Source organism: Pristiophorus japonicus, chromosome 17 (genome assembly GCF_044704955.1).
Source record: "Pristiophorus japonicus isolate sPriJap1 chromosome 17, sPriJap1.hap1, whole genome shotgun sequence".
Classification (NCBI taxonomy): domain Eukaryota; kingdom Metazoa; phylum Chordata; class Chondrichthyes; family Pristiophoridae; genus Pristiophorus; species Pristiophorus japonicus.
The window spans coordinates 87,895,753-87,915,923 of NC_091993.1; the positions used below are offsets into that span (position 1 = coordinate 87,895,753).

Genomic DNA, 20,171 nt, shown 5'->3' on the forward strand with positions numbered 1-20,171 from the left:
CGAAATGGCAGAGTGGCTTTCAGTGAATCAAAATGTCTTCATTTACTTAAATCTTACATCATATCACTTAAGTACCACTCACATTTTCAGATTAAAACTCGAAACCGATGTTGATGTATTTTTCTTCTCCCTACACCACTTCTTTTCTCAATTATGCAAACAATTTCTTGCTACCTTTAATTAGCCATCATAGTTTGTAATGAATGTTACAAAGCTCTGATTTATTCTAATTATGTATAATTTATCTTTTGGAATGTTTTTGTAATTAAACTGATTCATATCTTTATGTGCTCTATTTTCCTATGGCCAAATAGTCTTGCTAATTTAACTTTAATTCAGTCATACTGCACATACATATTTATTACCAATAAAATATTAGAAACTGAAATATTCTCAGCACTGCACGAAACTTGATCGAACTGACTATACAAAGGACTAAGCTCTCCTAAATACTAAACAAATTAAACACACACCAACTAAAATTAAAACTCAAATGACAAACCAACATCACATTCATGCAACCTAATATTCATTATAATTTTAACATGTGGTAGTCATTTGCTATATATTTATGTCAAAACAATTTCAAAAGCAGTTTTAAAGCCGATCCCATTGGTAAGTTGCAAAAGTACAATTCCAACTTACCCAGTTGTAATGTCATCATCGTTCATCGTCTTCCCCAACAAATCGCTGTCACTCATATAGCCAGACATATCAGCACTGATGGACTTCAGATCCACGTCATCAGCATCCAGAGAATCCAAGTCCAAGCGAGAAATGTTACACGATTTACTGGAACTCCGCATGGGCATGGTGTGTGAGTAATGAGAGGTATCTCCTCGAACAAACCAGCCAGAATTTCCTCCAGACTGGCATCCGCTGCCTACAGAAGGTGCATCCCCTGCCTGAAGACGTGGGCTTGCTTGGCCGTATCGCCAGGACAACGGTGAAGATCGATTAGACAGACTTGTGCCACGGCCTCTGGCATTCACTTCAGTGCTTATGTCACTGTCATAGGCTGTATCTAAAGAACTGCAAAGAAAATAATAGGCAAGAAATGAATGCAGATACTTTTTTAAGAAACAAATATAAACACACAAAGGGAGCTGCAACTGAGAATGAAGCTAAGATGTTTACAGCTCTGTCTGATTTACTAATCCACCTGCCATGTGATATGTTTTATTAGTCTGAGCTATTAGATATAACAGAACCGAGAACCTCTTATCTCTGGGATAAAATAACTATTTAATTGCACAAGTCTACTTTCGACAGAACAAGTGACTATAATTCAAAAGTAATCCCTTGCCTGTATAGCATGCTGGGATGTCCCATGGATGGGAAAGGCACTATATAAATGGAAATTATTTCTTCTTTCTATCTAGTTGCTAAGTAAGGAACAGCATTCAGGGTCAGATTTCCTAGTTTGAAGCTATGGCCTGTTCTCCCTTTCTATCAGAATGAAAGATAACATCACATTGAAAGAAAGGAAGGAGGCAAGAAAATGTTGCTGGAAGTATTAAATAAATTGCAATTCATCATGTTTAAATGTCCAGTAGTTATTTTAAAAAGATGGCAGTCCAGTAGATTTGCCATGCATATTTAAAATAAAATAATGATGGAAAAGCATTAATAATTAACACTATCAGTTAATACTGGAATTGCATAGCTGGGCTAAAACATTCCAGGGCCTATTTTGAAACTGCTGAATGTAAAGGCTCTGTGCATAGTTGATGGCAAACTAATTTTTGGCTTCAGTGATTTTATTTTCACAATCTTTGGTAATACAAGCCAAACACTCGGATGCTAGTTGATTTCAAACATTTACTCCTGCAAATAAACAATTTGTGAAAGTTTTATGACATTAAATTGATGGTAAAAATGGAAACTGTAGAAAGGAAACAACAATATAAAACTTTGTGCACTCATTAGAAAATATATGAATGGAAAGAATCTTTTCTGCACAGCTTAGAGTATAGAGTACAGCTTAGAGGAAGAGAATAACCTTTTTCTAACTTCTACCATTACCATTTCAATTAGGCCCATCATCCCTTTTGTCTCTCTAATCTCTTCTGCCTTCCACCCTATCACAGACCTTCTCATTTGTTCTTTCTTCTCCTCCTCCTTTCAGTGCTTGTTAAGAATCTGTTCTTTTTAAACATTCGCCAACTCTGACGAAGGGTCATCGACCCGAAATGTTAACTCTGTTTTTCTCTCCACAGATGCTACCTGACCCACTGAGATTTCCAGCATTTTCTGTTTTTATTTCAGTTCCAGCATCCGCAGTATTTTATTTTTGTAACAGATTTAAGGTGATTGGCAAAAGAACCAAAGTGACGTAAGAAAAACTATTTTACAGAGCCAGTGGTTAGGATCTGGAATGCACTGCCGGAAAGGGTGGTGGAGGCAGACTCAATCACGGTTTTCAAAAGAAGTTGGATAAGTATCTGAAAGAAAAACATGTGCAGGGTTATGGGGAAAGGGCAGGGGAGTGGGACTAACTGAGGTGCTCTTGCAGAGGGCCTGCACGGCCTCGGTCGGCCAAATGGCCTTCTTCCATGCTGTAACCATTCTATGATTCTACGAGTAGACACATCATTGACGCTGTCTATCTGCACTAAGGCATGGAACAATGCAATTTTAAAAAAAAATCATTCGAAAACCGAACAAGAGTGAATCATGTAAATTGGAACAAAACAAAAAAGATCCAAATGAAACAATCGGATCATAAATGGTCCACTATAAAATACCAACAAGGCCAGAGAAAATCGCAGTGCAGGTACTTAAGCATCGGTACAATGATGACGCCAGCACCTCCTCCGAGATTGTTCCAGAATATAGTAAATGTAGGAAATGTTATTTGCAATCAGAAATACCCTATTATTGCTGTAACGTTTACTAAGTCCATCATCACAGGATATGCATGCCATCAAATATATGCAATAAAATCTTACAATCCACAGCTAATAAATTCTTGCGCACTTCTTCATTCATTGCATCCCAAGATAATGTTTCCAAATTTCCGTGAGGGTCCAGTGAAAGTGACTGGAAATAGACAGGGACTTACTCCGTTGACTTCCTGGTTAGCCTTCTAAGATGCTTACAGTCTATTTTTGTGGCTAAAGGTCCTGATTGCTAATCCACCCAACCATGTGATATGCTTTAATAGTTTGATCTATTTGACATGACAGAATAGAGAACCTCAGATGTGAAGGGAAAAAAAGAACTATTTATTCACACAATGTCCTTTTGTGGCCAAATGGCCTGGTTCCCAGCTCTGCCCACTCCTTACAAGGCTATTGATTCCAAGGAAGTGAAGCTGAACATAAGAACATAAGAACATAAGAATTAGGAACAGGATTAGGCCATCCACCCCTCGAGCATGCTCCGCCATTCAACAAGATCATGGCTGATCTGGCCATGGACTCAGCTCCACTTACCCGCCCGCTCTCCATAACCCTTAATTCCCTTATTGCTTAAAAATCTATCTATCTGTGATTTGAATACATTCAATGAGCTAGCCTCAACTGCTTCCTTGGGCAGAAAATTCCACAGATTCACAACCCTCTGGGAGAAGAAATTCCTTCTCAACTCGGTTTTAAATTGGCTCCCCCGTATTTTGAGGCTGTGCCCCCTAGTTCTAGTCTCCCCGACCAGTCGAAACAACCTCTCTGCCTCTATCTTGTCTATCCCTTTCATTATTTTAAATGCTTCTATAAGATCACCCCTCATCCTTCTGAACTCCAATGAGTAAAGACCCAGTCTATTCAATCTATCATCATAAGGTAACCCCCTCATCTCCGGAATCAGCCGAGTGAAACGTCTCTGTACCCCTCCAAAGCTAGTATATCCTTCCTTAAGTAAGGTGACCAAAACTGCACGCAGTACTCTAGGTGTGGCCTCACCAATACCCTGTACAGTTGCAGCAGGACCTCCCTGCTTTTGTACCCCATCCCTCTCACAATGAAGGCCAACATTCCATTCGCCTTCCTGATTACCTGCTACACCTGCAAACTAACTTTTTGGGATTCATGCACAAGGAGCCGAAGGTCAGCCCGGAGGGCGCCGAAAATCTGGAAGCTCCGCTAAGCCTGGCGGAGCTGACCGGTGCCCTCGCCCGGCTCTCGAGGGGAAAATCCCCGGGGCTGGACGGGCTGACCGTGGAGTTCCACAGGGCATTCTGGGACGTCCTGGGGAGCGACTACGCGCGGGTCCTGGGGGAAAGTCTGGCGACCGGGGAGATGCCCCTCTCTTGGCGCAGGGCAGTCATCGTCCTGCTGCCTAAGAAGGGCGATCTCCGCCTCCTTAAGAACTGGCGCCCGGTCTCCCTCCTCAGCACGGACTACAAAATCTTCGCCAGGACGATGTCTGCTCGCCTTGGTGCCGTGCTGGACCACATGATCCACCCCGACCAGTCCTACACGGTCCCGGGCCGGACAATCCACGATAACATCCATCTGGTCCGGGACCTCATCCATTGTTCCCAGGAGGCTGGTCTGTCGGTCGCCTTCCTATCCCTCGACCAAGAGAAGGCGTTCGACAGGGTGGATCACGACTATCTGCTCGGAACTCTGCGCGCTTTCGGGTTCGGGACGCATTTAGTCGCCCGGATCCGACTTTTGTACGCCGCCGCGGAGTGTCTGATTAAGGTTAACGGGTCCTTGACGGCGCCCCTTCGCTTTAGGAGAGGGGTGCGCCAGGGATGCCCCATGTCCGGCCAGTTATACGCCGTTTGCGTGGAGCCTTTCCTGCGCCTCTTGCGGACGAGGTTGACGGGACTGGCTCTGCAAGGGCCGGGCGTGGAGGTCGTCCTCTCGGCTTACGCCGATGACGTGCTCCTCGCGGTAGAGGATCCCGCTGACCTGCGGAGGATGCGTGAGTGCCAGGAGATTTACTCGGCCGCGTCCTCCGCCAGGATCAACTGGGAGAAATGTTCCGGACTCCTGGTGGGTCAGTGGCGGGTGGACTCCCTGCCGGAGGAGCTCAGGCCTTTTGCCTGGAGCACGACCCATCTCCTCTATCTGGGAGTCTACCTTAGCCCCGACGAGGGAGCCTGGCCGGCGAACTGGCAGGAGCTGGAGGCCAAGGTCGCCGCTCGCCTAGGGCGCTGGACAGGACTGCTCCGAGTGCTGTCCTACAGGGGTCGAGCGCTAGTCATAAACCAGCTGGTGGCCGCAATGCTGTGGTACCGGCTGGTCACTTTGACCCCTCCCCCTGCGTTTGTCGCCAAGATACAGAAGAAGCTGGTGGACTTCTTCTGGAACAACAGGAAGCACTGGGTCTCTGCTGCGGTCTTGAGTCTCCCGCTTGAGGAGGGCGGTCAGTCGTTGGTGTGCGTCAGCGTCCAGCTCGCGACTTTCCGTCTTCAGACCCTGCAGAGATACCTTTACGTCGAGCCCCCTCCTAGGTGGTGTGCTCTGGCGAGGTATTTCTTCCGCCAGCAGCGCGACCTCAATTATGACACGCAGCTCCTGTTTGTGAACTTGGGGGGTGCCAGGACCGCCCTCCGGGAGCTGCCTGTCTTTTACAGGGAACTCATCAGGGTCTGGAACAAAGTCTCCACCAAGCGCAGCTCTCCGCCGGCTGGAGTGGCGGCCGTCCTGCAGGAACCGCTGCTCGGGAATCCGTACCTCCACGGCCGAGGTTTTATGTGGCGGTCGGAAGAGAGGGCTGTGGCTGGTGAGGTGACCAGGGTCAGGGACCTGCTCGATGGCGGAGGAGCGGGCTGGATGGCGCCAGACACGCTGGCGCGGCGCCTAAACTCTGCCAACGTCCGCCACGCGGCCGATGCCATCGAGTTGCTAAAAACAGCTCTGGGCCCTGACTCCGTTAGGTGCATCGAGGAGGCTCAAGCACGTGGGGAGATCCCGTCCGAACTGACCCCCGTCCGGACGGAATTCCTCATCGGCGCCAAACCCCGGAACCTCCCTCGGGGGCCGGCGCCTCACAACTTGAGCCGCCTCGGGGAAATCCCCTCCGTGCCTTTCAGTTCCGCGCGGAGGGGTTTCCTGTACGGGCTGCTCCTGCACACCCTCAACTTTGCCATCCTCGCCGGCCGTCCGGACACGCCATGGCGTACCATCTTGCCGTCCGGAGGAGGCGGGGGTCCCCGATGGAGGGCACTCTACGCAGGGGTCCTCCCACTATTCATCGGGGACTTGGCCTGGAGGGTGGTGCACGGAGCAGTGCCGTGCAACAAATTTTTAAGCCGGTTCACGGACTCCCAGGCCGCCTGCAATTTCTGCGGTCTGGAAGAGTCCGTGTTCCATGTTTTTATGGAATGCACAAGGTTGCAGCCCCTGTTTTATTATTTGAAGGGGCTGCTCCTGAAATTCTGGCTGCACTTCAGTCCCACTCTCCTGATCTTTGGGCACCCTGTGCGGAGGGGAGCGGGTAGATCCGAAGGCCTCCTCGTAGGACTGCTCCTGGGCACGGCCAAGGGTGCCATCAGCCGGTCCAGGCAGCGGGCGGTCGAGGGGGTCGTTCAACCTGACTGCCTGCCTCTCTTCCGCTCTTACATCCGGTCCAGGGTGTCCTTGGAGATGGAGCACGCGGTGTCCACCGGTACGCTCGCGGCCTTCCGTGAGAGGTGGGCACCGGAGGGACTGGAGTGCATCATCACGCCCGGCAACCAAATTTTAATTTGATTTTACGCTTTAAAGTTTAATTTGTTTTAATTGCCGGTGCTTTTAGTGTCCCCCTCCCCTTTTATAGGGGGCACTGCAAAAAATTTGATTTTAGCGCCCCAAAAAAAAAACCAAAAAAAGAAAAACACAAAAAAAAACAAAAAAAAGGGGGAAAAAAAAGGGCCTTGTAAATGTCTGGAGTGTCACCCAGGTCGGGTGGCACCGTTTAATGTTTTATGTTTTGCAGGTGAACTCCAAAAAGAGTTTCATGCACAAGGATGCATCATCACGCCCGGCAACCAAATTTTAATTTGATTTTACGTTTTAAAATTTAATTTGTTTTAATTTCCGGTGCTTTTAGTGTCCCCTTCCCTTTTATAGGGGGCACCGGAAAAAATTTGATTTTAGCGCCCCAAAAAAAAAAAGAAAAAAAACGGGCCTTGTAAATGTCTGCTGTGTCATCCAGGGCGGGTGGCACGGTTTAATGTTTTATGTTTTACAGATAAACACTAAAAGAGTTTCATGCACAAGGACCTCTAGGTCCCTCCTCACCACAGCATATTGTAATTTCTCCCCATTCAAATAATATTCCCTTTTACTGTTTTTTTTCCCCAAGGTGGATGACCTCACATTTTCCGACATTGTATTCCATCTGCCAAACCTTAGCCCATTCGCTTAACCTATCTAAATCTCTTTGCAGCCTCTCTGTGTCCTCTACACAACCCGCTTTCCCACTAATCTTTGTGTCATCTGCAAATTTTATTACACTACACTCTGTCCCCTCTTCCAGGTCATCTATGTATATTGTAAACAGTTGTGGTCCCAGCACCGATCCCTGTGGCACACCACTAACCACCGATTTCCAACCCGAAAAGGATCGATTTATCCCAACTCTCTGCTTTCTGTTCGCCAGCCAATTCTCGATCCATGCTAATACATTTCCTCTGACTCCGCGTACCTTTATCTTCTGCAGTAACCTTTTGTGTGGCACCTTATCGAATGCCTTTTGAAAATCTAAATACACCACATCCATCGGTACACCTCTATCCATCATGCTCGTTATATCCTCAAAGAATTCCAGTAAATTAATTCAACATGATTTCCCCTTCATGAATCCATGTTGCGTCTGCTTGATTGCACTATTCCTATCTCGGTGTCCCGCTATTTCTTCCTTAATGATAGCTTCAAGGATTTTCCCCACTACAGATGTCAAACTAACCGGCCTATAGTTACCTGCCTTTTGTCTGCCCCCTTTTTTAACCAGAGGCGTTACATTAGCTGCTTTCCAATCCGCTAGTACCTCCCCAGAGTCCAGAGAATTTTGGTAGATTATAACGAATACATCTGCTATAACTTCCGCCATCTCTTTTAATATCCTGGGATGCATTTCATCAGGACCAGGGGATTTGTCTACCTTGAGTCCCATTAGCCTGTCCAGCACTACCCCCCTAGTGATAGTGATTATCTCAAGGTCCTCCCTTCTCACATTCCCGTGACCAGCAATTTTTGGCATGGTTTTTGTGTCTTCCACTGTGAAGACTGAAGCAAAATAATTATTTAAGGTCTCAGCTATTTCCACATTTCCCATTATTAAATCCCCCTTCTCATCATCTAAGGGACCAACATTTACTTTAGTCACTCTTTTCCGTTTTATATATCGGTATATATGCTGAGGGCAGGAACTCTATGTTGGGAGTTCCTGTTTTCTAACTCAGAAGGGACTGGTTGTATGACCTGAAGGCTGGTACATGAAAGAGGTGAGAGAGATAGAGACCAACCGCAGATATCAGGAATGGTCATCACTGGGGAGGGAGGAGGGGGGGCGGGGGGGGAAGCGTCAGGCCAGGGACAGGGTCTGAACTTCCAATGGTAACTTAAAATTTTTTTTAAATCCCCTTACATAAGTACCAGGGAGGAACTGGATGGATGTCTTGGGGGGCAGGGATACAATCCCCCACCCCTCCCCCCAGTGGGTGGGTGCCAGATTTTCCAAATTGCGGCAGCGGGCACTAGAAATGTGCCAATAATGCGTGGCCATCTATCAGCCCCGTGAATGCAAAGAAGGTGAACATCCACTGACCCCACAAAGCATGGTGAGGGCAGTGCTGGTGGCACTGGTAGCCACTATTCTGACTTAACAGCTGGAATCGCAGCCTGCAGATTTTTGGAGCTTCTATCCTTTGTGTCTTCACAGATGACCCCACTCTATCCTGCACTGACTATGAGCAGAAGATAATCATCATTTCAGAAGATTATGAAGACATCACACATGCAGATTTTTAAATCTCTTGCTTGGAAGAAGGACCAGTATGAATGCCTACAAGATCTGTATTGCTCAGCTCCAAAAGGACGCTGCATCCTCCAGATAGATTTATAAAAGTTGAACGGTTGGCCACAGAAAACCACAAGCCACCCAGCAACCTGAACTGATGGGTGTTGAACCTTCTACATGCCTATCTTATGTCAGTCGATGCCAAAGGAGGACATTGCCATTCTGCATGAGCCTGTTCAAAATATCAACACTGTATTAGCCAGATTCACAGATTTCATGATGGTATTATACTATTATACACTGTTACACATTTGAGGTGGAACCAATTGTTTAATCAACCTGTTCACCACACTAGTGTAAAACTAACAGAACTCCTCAATGCAGATTTGGGATATTACTTTTCAGAGATTACTTGAGTCCTATGAAGTCCAGCACAAAAAGTCACATCATCACTACTGGACTCCCCAAAGGTCACCAAGAAAATTGCTGACAAAGAGCCCTCAATGGAGGATCCTTGAAATAAATGTTTTCCTAATACTTGGCAGCCAGCCCAAGTTTATCTCTAAATAAAACAAAAATAGTTGTGATATATATTAATTATATCATTTACAGTAAATAGATTGTTTATTTTCTATTGACTATACACATTGTCCATTTGCATGAGCAGGTTAAAACCCTGCAGCATCAAGCCCCTTCCTCTTCCAAGATAAATCTCAGAAGATTATTCAACCAGATGTAATTCTTTTATTCTCTGGCTGCTGCTTTAATAAATATATTTACACAGAAGATAGTTTGGAATTTGATCCACCAGGTAGAACATAACATTTGTTCATCAAATATAAACTGTATTTTATTGTCCACCCTGAAATAAATAGAAATTCAAGTTAATACAGCCTTGTTAAAAATGTATTAAAAAATCAGCAGTTTTGATAAGGTACTGCCATGTATTGATAACGAACTGTCATCATACAAAACACTCGGGGCAAAATTGTTCCTTTTTATAGCCCCGTTAGCACAATGGCGTTTTCACCCGGGGGGGCGCCAGCGCCTCTGGGGAAATTGCCGCAGAGGTTTGGGGGGCGCTGTCCCATCAGCGTGTCGCCTCGAGCCAGCGTGCAACCGGTGATGACATCATCGTCGTGCGCACTGAACCCTCACCACTCCGCGGCAACCCCTTTGCGCCCCGCAGAGGAAATTGTTCCTCGGGACACTTAAAGGGGAGACCTTTAGCGCCCTGGGCCGCAATTTTCATTTGTTGGCCGACTCTTGTTTCGACCCAACAATGGCAGCCCTCGCGTCAATCGGGTCACCATCGTGAAGCCGGCACTCCGTTTTGGCTGCTGGCCCGGTCAATCGCCTCCCTGATGGCCCAGTTGCGGCTACCAAAGGGCCTGCAGAGTCCCTTAAGCGCTTCCTTTGAGGGGCGCATGGCCCAGTTCCGCGTAGGAGGAGGGACTTCCAGGTCGGGCGCAGGAATCCCAGCTCCAGAAAGTTACTGCGCCCAATTGGGGCGAAGGGTGATTTCAGAGCCCCATTGTTGAAAAGAGAATGGCCCTTATGCTGTGGTCAGCAGTGAAGCAAAGACATTCATCGCTGGCCCCAAAGAAAGCTGCCCACAGAGATCTCGCGATCTATGTGGTGGGAAGTTTGCCTTTTTTGACGTTCAATTGATTGTTGTGCTCTGCCATGGGGAATTTTATGGCAATGCTGCAGTGACGGCAACAAGCTGTATAAACAGCCAATCACATTGAATATTTCTCACAGAAAGGAATCCAGGAAATGAGAAGCTGCTTTCAGCCAGACGTTTTAAAAATGTTACACAGAGCGAAATAAACAGTGATAAATTAGAAGGTGAAATATCATGAAACAACTTTGAAAAAAGGAGGTTTTTTAAAGATTGTAATTTTGATCACAATGGAGAAATCTGACACTCCACATATCAAGGGTCAGCTGTGGCTCAGTGAGCAGCACACTCACCTCTGAGTCAGAAGGTTGTGGATTTAAGTCCCACTCCAGGGACTTGAGCACAAAAAAAATCAAGGCTGACACTCCAGTGCAGTGCTGAGGGAGTGCTGCACTGTCAGAGGTGCCGTCTTTTGGATGAAACGTTAAACCGAGGCCCCATCTGCACTCTCAAGTGGATGTAAAAGATCCCATGGCACTATTTCGAAGAAGAGCAGGGGAGTTATGCCTGGTGTCCTGGCCAATATTTATCCCTCAATCATCATAACAAAAAAACAAATTAGCTCATCATTATCACATTCCAGTTGTGGGAGCTTGCTTGTGCACAAATTGGCTACCGTGTTTCCTACATTACGCTCCAAAAGTACTTAATTGGCTGTAAAGCGCTTTGAGACGCTATATAAATCCAAGTCTTCCTTTCTTTTTCATTTAAAACATAGTTTTCCAGGGCCAGAATGTTTGTTTACCAGTCAATATGCTGTTAAAACCCCAGTTACGCCTATTCCAACAAGGTTTAACACTTAATGGGTTATTTAACTGTAATATTACCACGGAAAAGAATAAGTTTTCATCAGTTCCACTAACTTCAGTGATTGCACTGATTGCTAGCTTTTGGGGAGGGGCAGGGGGAAGAGGACGGGGGGGCATGTCCACAGCGCAACCAGTGAAGCAATGAGTGATTAACTGCATCTTCAGGACTTCCGCGTTTAGATGCGCAATATAGATTAACTGGTCGTTTATCTCATTGCTATTTGTATGACATTGCTGATGCAGAAAAGTTATGGCACTACAAAAAATAATTTATTTTATAAATCATGAGACATTTTGGTGTGATAAGGCACTATAAAATGCAAATATTCTTCTTTGTCATAGTAAACAGAGAAACCCACAGAAGTAGTTTATATATATATATGATTATGGATTGCAACCCACTATAAAGATATTTACCTAAACCCAGACAAATTTGGAGCATATCAGTTTACGAAGTATTTGCAGGAGTATTACTGTAATTCATCTGTCTAAAATTGGGTAGTTTAACAACACAAAGCATTGGTATAAATTCTGCTTTTTATCCAGTCTAGCCATTACAACATTGGCTTTCAGAATTACCTATAGGAGGATTCCCAATCCCCAGTAAAAAATTGCAAAACTTACAAAAACTGACCAAAACATTAACAGCACCCTGAAACTAGCTCAGGTCTTGGATTTCTAAGTGTACCACAGAGGGTTGACTTGACTTAAATCTCACATCATTAGCTGTGTCACCTTGGTACCAATGTGTTCCCAATAAGAGTTTTTTTTAGCACCTCTCTCCCCAAAGGAGGATAGTTAGTTGGTCATAAGTGACAAGTGCAGATTTGAACCCTCATTGGTGGGCAAAAAGTACCAGACCCTCTATTCAAGTGGTTTGGCGAGCAGAAAGACTCACCACAGAATTTGAGTGCACTGGCCCCCAAGCTCGTGTCTATAGCAGACACATACCGTACCCCATTGTACAATAATCGCACCAGTTGGAGTGCATGGCTTCAGCAGCAACCTGTTTCACTTCATCCCAATCATGGGAGGCATTGAACCTTGAATATATTATCCAGTTTCCAGGTATTGACTGCAGCGGCTGTCATAACAAGTAATTTCATGGACATCAGCAAGATGGACAGCCCTGTGCAGAATATCTTGCAACTTGCCAGTGACCTTGATGTCCTGGATGTTCATGTCCAATGCCATATACCAAGCTTATTTGTCGCCAACAGGACAAGCAACTTTGTACCTCCTTAACCAATCAGACAAAAAAATCGTTCATGAGCAGCAAAGAGTCTGATCCAGGAAGTGTCAGTTGGCATATTGAATTCAATGTCAAATCACGTACAGAAAGCAAAATAAAGATAGGGAAAGAAAGATTTGATTAAGGAGAGAGATAAAAAGAGACACAAAGAAAGTTTTTAAAAAATGGCTCAAAAATTGCAAGATTATGCACCTACTTGATGGGGGCCCTCCTTTGTAAACTTGCGTTCTGAAGCTGTGTACTGGAGAGCAGCGTAATAGCCCACAGATCCCAGGGCCGCAGCCTGTGCGGAAGCGTACCTGGAATCACGTGGGCCTGGTCCTCCAATCAGGAAACAGAATTAGATTTGACATCATTTGAGAAGGGATTTCCGTAATCAGATTTAATTACAATTACTTTACAGGCTTGGAAATTAATTCCTAATTAGCTTAATTTCACCAACTTCATTACATCTTAGTTCTGTTAGCAAAAATTTAATTTTGCTGATAACTTTCTCCATCATTAAAACTCCAATCTTTGCGGGAACAAGAAAAACTCATTTGATACAATTAAACAATCCGATTTCCAAGATGAAAATGGTTAAAATATGCCTGAGGTAGCAGGCAAGCATGCGGAAATGCCAAACTTGCAGTCCATTTCAGAGTATGACGTCATACCCACTGCAAATTCTGGCCCAATGTTTTATTTAAATGTTTTTATTTTTTTAAATCTCCAACAATAATTAAAATCTGAAGGAATGAGACTCCACACTTTTCAGTGCCAGAAAGATTATTAAGCAATAATTAAGACTTACCACATCAGGTACTTACACTGGAATATGTATGAGGTAAGTACCGCAACTTTACGCTGTTGAATACATTTGACTGGTGAGATAGACGGTGAGATACCATTATCGTGCAGCAGGGCACCTTGGCCAGCAACGTCCTGATTTCCGCGTTCAACTGTGCATGTGCAATTGCTGGGAGGTGCTTTCTCATTTTCACATAAATAACAGTGAGCACTGTTAGCCTCACTGTTATTTTTACCACAGAATCTGGCCCATTGTTAAAAATGTTGCCTTAAATTATTGATTCACAACTGGAAGCACTGAGAAATGCTGGAGTCAAAAATCTATAAAATAGTGGTCCCAACATTTACGCCAGGATTGCATACACCAAGAACCTGCACCGCTGACACCAGATGGCTGAACCTGTTCAGCGGAAGCTTCCTCATTATCACTGGATTGCCAAGCCATTAGGATGCCTGCCAAGCTGGAAAGAACAGAAAGTCTAGCCGAAGATTTATGGCCCTGGATATGGGGATGCGGGTAACATGCCCACTCTCACGAAAAACAATGCAGCTGTGCCTGCAGCCCCCTTAGGGGGCGACATAGCAATTCTCGTCCAACAAAATGGGCCTTCCACTTTATAGGTCCGGCTGCAAACCTGGCCTGAACCTATGAAGTTGGCCCCACATCTGCCACTCAATGACATAGAAACATAGAAACATAGAAAATAGGTGCAGGAGTAGGCCATTCGGCGCTTCGAGCCTCCACCGCCATTTAATAAGATCATGGCTGATCATTCCTTCAGTACCCTTTTCCTGCTTTTTCTCCATACCCCTTGATCCCCTTAGCCATAAGGGCCATATTTAACTCCCTCTTAAATATATCCAATGAACTGGCATCAACAACTTTCTGCGGCAGGGAATTCCACAGGTTAACAACTCTCTGAGTGAAGAAGTTTCTCCTCATCTCAGTCCTAAATGGCCTACCCCTTATCCTAAGACTATGTCCCCTGGTTCTGGACTTCCCCAACATCAAGAACATTCTTCCCGCATCTAACCTGTCCAGTCCCGTCAGAATCTTATACGTTTCAAGAGATCCCCTCTCATCCTTCAAAACTCCAGTGAATAAAGGCCCAGTTGATCCAGTCTCTCCTCATATGACAGTTCAGCCATCCCTGGAATCAGTCTGGTGAACCTTTGCTGCACTCCCTCAATAGCAAGAACGTCCTTCCTCAAATTAGGAGATCAAAACTGAACACAATATTCCAGGTGAGGCCTCACTAAGGCCTTGTACAACTGCAGTAAGATCTCCCTGCTCCTATACTCAAATCCCCTAGCTATGAAGGCCAACATGCCATTTGCCTTCTCAGTGACTGATGAACCATGACACCCAGGTCTCGTTGCACCTTCCCTTTTCCTAATCTGCCGCCATTCAGATAATATTCTGCCTTTGTGTTTTTGCCCCCAAAATGGATAACCTCACATTTATCCACATTATACTGCATTGCCCACTCACCTAACCTATCCAAGTCACCCTGCAGCCTCTTAGCATCCTCCTCATGGCTCATAGCGCCACCCAGTTTAGTGTCATCCGCAAACTTGGAGATATTACACTCTATTCCTTCATCTAAATCGTTAATGTATATTGTAAAGAGCTGGGGTCCCATCTCTGAGCCCTGCGGCACTCCACTAGTCACTGCCTGCCATTCTGAAAAGGACCGTTTATCCCAACTCTGTTTCCTGTCTGCCAACCAGTTCTCTATCCGCGTCGGTACATTACCCCCAATACCATATGCTTTGATTTTGCACACCAATCTCTTGTGCGGGACCTTGTCAAAAGCCTTTTGAAAGTCCAAATACACCACATCCACTGGTTCTCCCTTGTCCACTCTGCTAGTTACATCCTCAAAAAATTCCAGAAGATTCGTCAAGCTTGATTTCCCTTTCATAAATCCATGCTGACTTGGTCTGATCCTGTCACTGCTTTCCAAATGCGCTGCTATTTCGTCCTTAATGATTAGATTCCAACATTTTCCCCACTACTGATGTCAGGCTAACCGGTCTATAATTACCTGTTTTCTCTCTCTCTCCTTTTTTAAAAAGTGGTGTTACATTAGCTACCCTCCAGTCCATAGGAACTGATCCAGAGTCGATAGACTGTTGGAAAATGATCGCCAATGCATCCACTATTTCTAGGGCCACTTCCTTAAGTACTCTGGGATGCAGACTATCAGGCCCCGGGGATTTATTGGCCTTCAATTCCATCAAGTTCCCTAACATTATTTCCCGCCTAATAAGGATATCCTTCAGTTCCTCCTTCTCACGAGACCCACTGTCCCCTAGTACATTCGGAAGGTTATTTGTGTCTTCCTTTGTGAAGACAGAACCGAAGTATTGGTGCAATTTGTCTGCCATTTCTTTGTTCCCCATTATAAATTCACCTGAATCCGACAGCAAGGGATCTACATTCGTCTTCACTAATCTTTTTCTCTTCATATATTTATAGAAGCTTTTGCAGTCAGTTTTTATGTTCCCTGTTAGCTTTCTCTCGTACTCTATTTTCGCCCTCTTAATTAAACCCTTAGTCCTCCTCTGTTGAATTCTAAATTTCTCCCTGTCCTCACGTTTGTTGCTTTTTCTAGCCAATTTATATGCCTCTTCCTTGGCTTTAACACTATCCTTAATTTCCCTTGTTAGCCATGGTTGAGCCACCTTCCCCATTTTATTTTTACTCCAGACAGGGATGTATAATTGCTGAAGTTCATCCATGTGATCTTTAAATGTTTGCCATTGCTTATCCACCGTCAACTCTTTAAGTATCCTTTGCCAGTCTATTCTAGCCAATTCACACCTCATACCGTCGAAGTTAACTTTCCTTAAGTTCAGGACCCTAGTTTCCGAATTAACTGTGTCACTCTCCATCTTATTAAGGAATTCTACCATATTATGGTCACTCTTCCCCAAGGGGTCTCGCACAAATAGATTGCTAATTAGTCCCTTCTCATTACACATCACCCAGTCGAGGATGGCCAGCTCCCTGGTTGGTTCCTTGACATATTGGTCGAGGAAACCATCCCTAATATACTCCAGGAAATCCTCTTCCACCACATTGCTACCAGTTAGGTTAGTCCAATCAATATGTACCTTAAAGTCGTCCATGATTACTGCTGTACCTTTATTGCACACATCCCTTATTTCTTGTTTGATGCTGTCCCCAACCTCACTACTACTATTTGGTGGCCTATACACAACTCCCACTAGCGTTTTCTGCCCTTTGGTATTCTGTAGCTCCATCCATACCGATTCCACATCATCCAAGCTGATGTGCTTCCTTACAATTGCATTGATTTCCTCTTTAACCAGCAACGCCACCCCGCCTCCTTTTCCTTTTTGTCTATCCTTCCTAAATGCTGAATACCCTTGGATGTTGAGTTCCCAGCCTTGGTCCCCCTGGAGCCATGTCTCCGTGATGCCAATCACATCATATCCGTTAACTGCTATCTGAGCAGTTAATTCATCCATCTTATTCTGAATACTCCTCGCATTGAGGCACAAAGCCTTCAGGCTTGTCTTTTTAACACACTTTGCCCCTTTAGAATGTTGCTGTAATGTGGCCCTTTTTGCCTTTTGCCTTGGGTTTCTCTGCCCTCCACTTTTACTATTCTCCTTTTTATCTTTTGCTTCTGACTCCATTTTATTTCCCTCTGTCTCCCTGCATAGGTTCCCATCCCCCTGCCATATTAGTTTAACTCCTCCCCAACAGCACTAGCAAACACTTCCTCTAGGACATTGGTTCTGGTTCTGCCCAGGTGCAGACCGTCCGGTTTATACTGGTCCCACCTCCCCCAGAACCAGTTCCAATGCCCCAGGAATTTGAATTCCTCCCTTGTGCACCACTGCTCAAGCCACGTATTCATCTGAGCTATCCTATCATTCCTAGTCTGACTAGCACGTAGCACTGGTAGCAATCCTGAGATTACTATTTTTGAGGTCCAACTTTTTAATTTAACTCCTAGCTCCCAAATTCGTCTCATAGGACCTCATCCCGTTTTTTTACCTATATCGTTGGTACCAATGTGCATCACAACAACTGGCTGTTCACCCTCCCTTTTCAGAATGTCCTGCACCCGCTCTGAGACATCCTTCAGCCTTGCACTAGGGAGGCAACATACCATCCTGGAGTCTCGGTTGCGACCGCAGAAACGCCTATCTATTCCCCTTACAATTGAATCCCCTATCACTATCGCTCTCCCACTCTTTTTCCTGCCCTCCTGTACAGCAGAGCCACACATGGTGCCATGAACTTGGCTGCTGCTGCTCTCCCCTGATGAGTCATCCCCCTCAACAGTACCCAAAGCGGTGTATCTGTTTTGTAGGTGGATGACCACAGGGGACCCCTGCACTACCTTCCTTGCATTACTCTTCCTGTTGGTCTTCCATTCCATATCTGGCTGTGTACCCTTTACCTGCGGTGAGACCAACTCACTGAACGTGCTATTCACGTCATTCTCAGCATCATGGATGCTGCAGAGTGAATCCACGCGCAGCTCCAGTGATGCAATGCAGTCCGCCAGGAGCTGGAGGCGGATACACTTCACGCATACATAGTTGTCAGGGACACCGGAAGCATCCCTGACTTCCCACATCGTACAGGAGGAGCATAACACGTGTCCGAGCTCTCCTGTCATGACATACCCTTAGATTAACCTAATTGGGCAACAACAATGTTAAAAGGTTACTTACTGATAAAGAAAAAGAAAAAGAAAAAGAAAAACTACTTACCAATCACCGGCCAATCACTTACCCCCTTGGCTGTGACGTCACCTTTCGATTTCTTTCTACTTCTTTTTTGCCTCCCTGCTGCAGCTGCACCGGCTCGCCTTTTGTAGGCCGCTGCCACTCTGACCCTGGAACTCCCGCCTCTCCTTGGCTCTCCAACGCTGCTCGACTCTGGGCCTTTTGTAGTCCGCTGCCACTCTGACCCCGGAACTCCCGCCTCTCCTCGGCTCTCCAACGCTGCTCGACTCTGGGCCTTTTGTAGGTCACTGCCACTCTGACCCCGGAACTCCCGCCTCTCCTCGGCTCTCCAACGCTGCTCGACTCTGGGCCTTTTGTAGGCTGCTGCCGCTCCGACCCCGGAACTCCCGCCTCTCCTCAACTCTCCAACGCTGCTCGACTCTGGGCCTTTTGTAGGCTGCTGCCGCTCCGACCCCGGAACTCCCGCCTCTCCTCGACTCTCCAACGCTGCTCGACTCTGGGCATTTTGTCGGCCGCTGCCGCTCCGACCCCGGAACTCCCGCCTCTCCTCAACCTAGTACACCTGTGAAACTGTCTGCCCATGCTTCACCAGGCCTTTGAGAGGTCAGGAAGATGTTAATTTTTGACAAGGGGAGTCCCCGCCTCCGAGGTCAACGGCCTTGCCTGAGGTGGGCAGAGACTCTGTCCTCGCAAAGTCAGATGAAAACTTTCGGACAAGGTTTGAACCCAGCTACGCAACACATTCCTTACATCACAATGTACAATTTTATGATACAATAATGCTTAAGAAGATGGAAGACCAGGGAAAATCAGGTATTAGATAATTCCCCAATTGTTACTGATATCAATCAGCATAATTTTGTACTTGTGTACCCAACACACTTACGCCTAAAAATTACCCAGTGATATACTGTTGTAACCCTTAATGTATTCATAAAAAATTATGTTGCCCACCTTTTATAGTGATAACCCATTTTATCTACAGTTTAAGGTCTCTGTTAAAATAGCAGAAAAAATAATTTACTGAGAGTGCATTAAGCATCTGTATGGTAATGTGACACATCAATATTTCTGGAACTTAATGATCATTTTTACATTTATTTCGCAATCAATTTGTGTCATTTGATGTGCCTCATTTGATTTTATGACTAAGATATAACCCATTTATCTAGCAAATGAAACTGTGCTAAAATCAATTAATAAAGTAAACAAACATTTTAATTTTACTTAAAAGAGCATTTGTAAATCTAAATTTGCAATAAGATATTAACTGATTAAAAACTGATTGGCCATAAGCCTGAATAGGCACACCAAACCGGTTTTGATTCTGTATCCATTATTTTTGTTTCTCATATTTTCCTGCCAAATGTTTTTCCCCTCGCTTATCGTCATGAAGGCATTGATTTCTTGTTGCTTGGGAGTACAATTGTACAGGAGCTCTTTGTGTGTGCATTATGACAAAAGTGAGCTGGAACCATTTTCCCCTCCTAACCCAGGGGTGGCTCTAACTCAAGGGTGCTGAGGCTTATTAGCACCCATCTAAGTCAGCCCAAGACAGAACCAAATTGGGTACCTTTCTAATCTTTATGGTTCAGCTAGTCATTGGATAAGTTTGAATCTCGCGAAGTTCATCGACCTTAAACGTTAACTCTCTTTCTCTCTCCACAGATGCTGCCTGATCTGCTGAGTATTTCCAGCATTTTCTATTTTTATTGGATAGGTTTGCTGAGCCATTGAGGGAAGGTCCATATATATATATTTAAATTTATCTTGTTTGCCTACTTTCTTCCCATCTAGTGCTAGCTCATGATTTTGTGTTGGAAACAAATGGGGAATGGCACAGACTTAGTCATAATAGAGTACAGGCAGCTTATTCCCAAAGCTTCCCACAAAGCCAGTTCCCATGACCAACAAACCAGACACCAATTATCCTCGCACAGACCAAATCAATATAAAACAGCAGCAGAACATCTCTCACGTGCAAATCCATTTATTACAACATCAGCAC

General features: G+C 45.2%; 1 protein-coding gene across 1 annotated transcript in view; it reads right to left on the bottom strand.

Moving 5' to 3' along the window:
• Nucleotides 1–20,171, bottom strand: part of LOC139227842 (neuron navigator 1-like) — a 629,647-nt gene that overhangs the window by 396,958 nt on the left and 212,518 nt on the right. Inside the window, exon 6 of the mRNA XM_070858918.1 lies at nt 646–1,032. Coding sequence (XP_070715019.1) covers nt 646–1,032 — 387 coding nt within the window. The remainder of the gene's footprint in view (nt 1–645; nt 1,033–20,171) is intronic.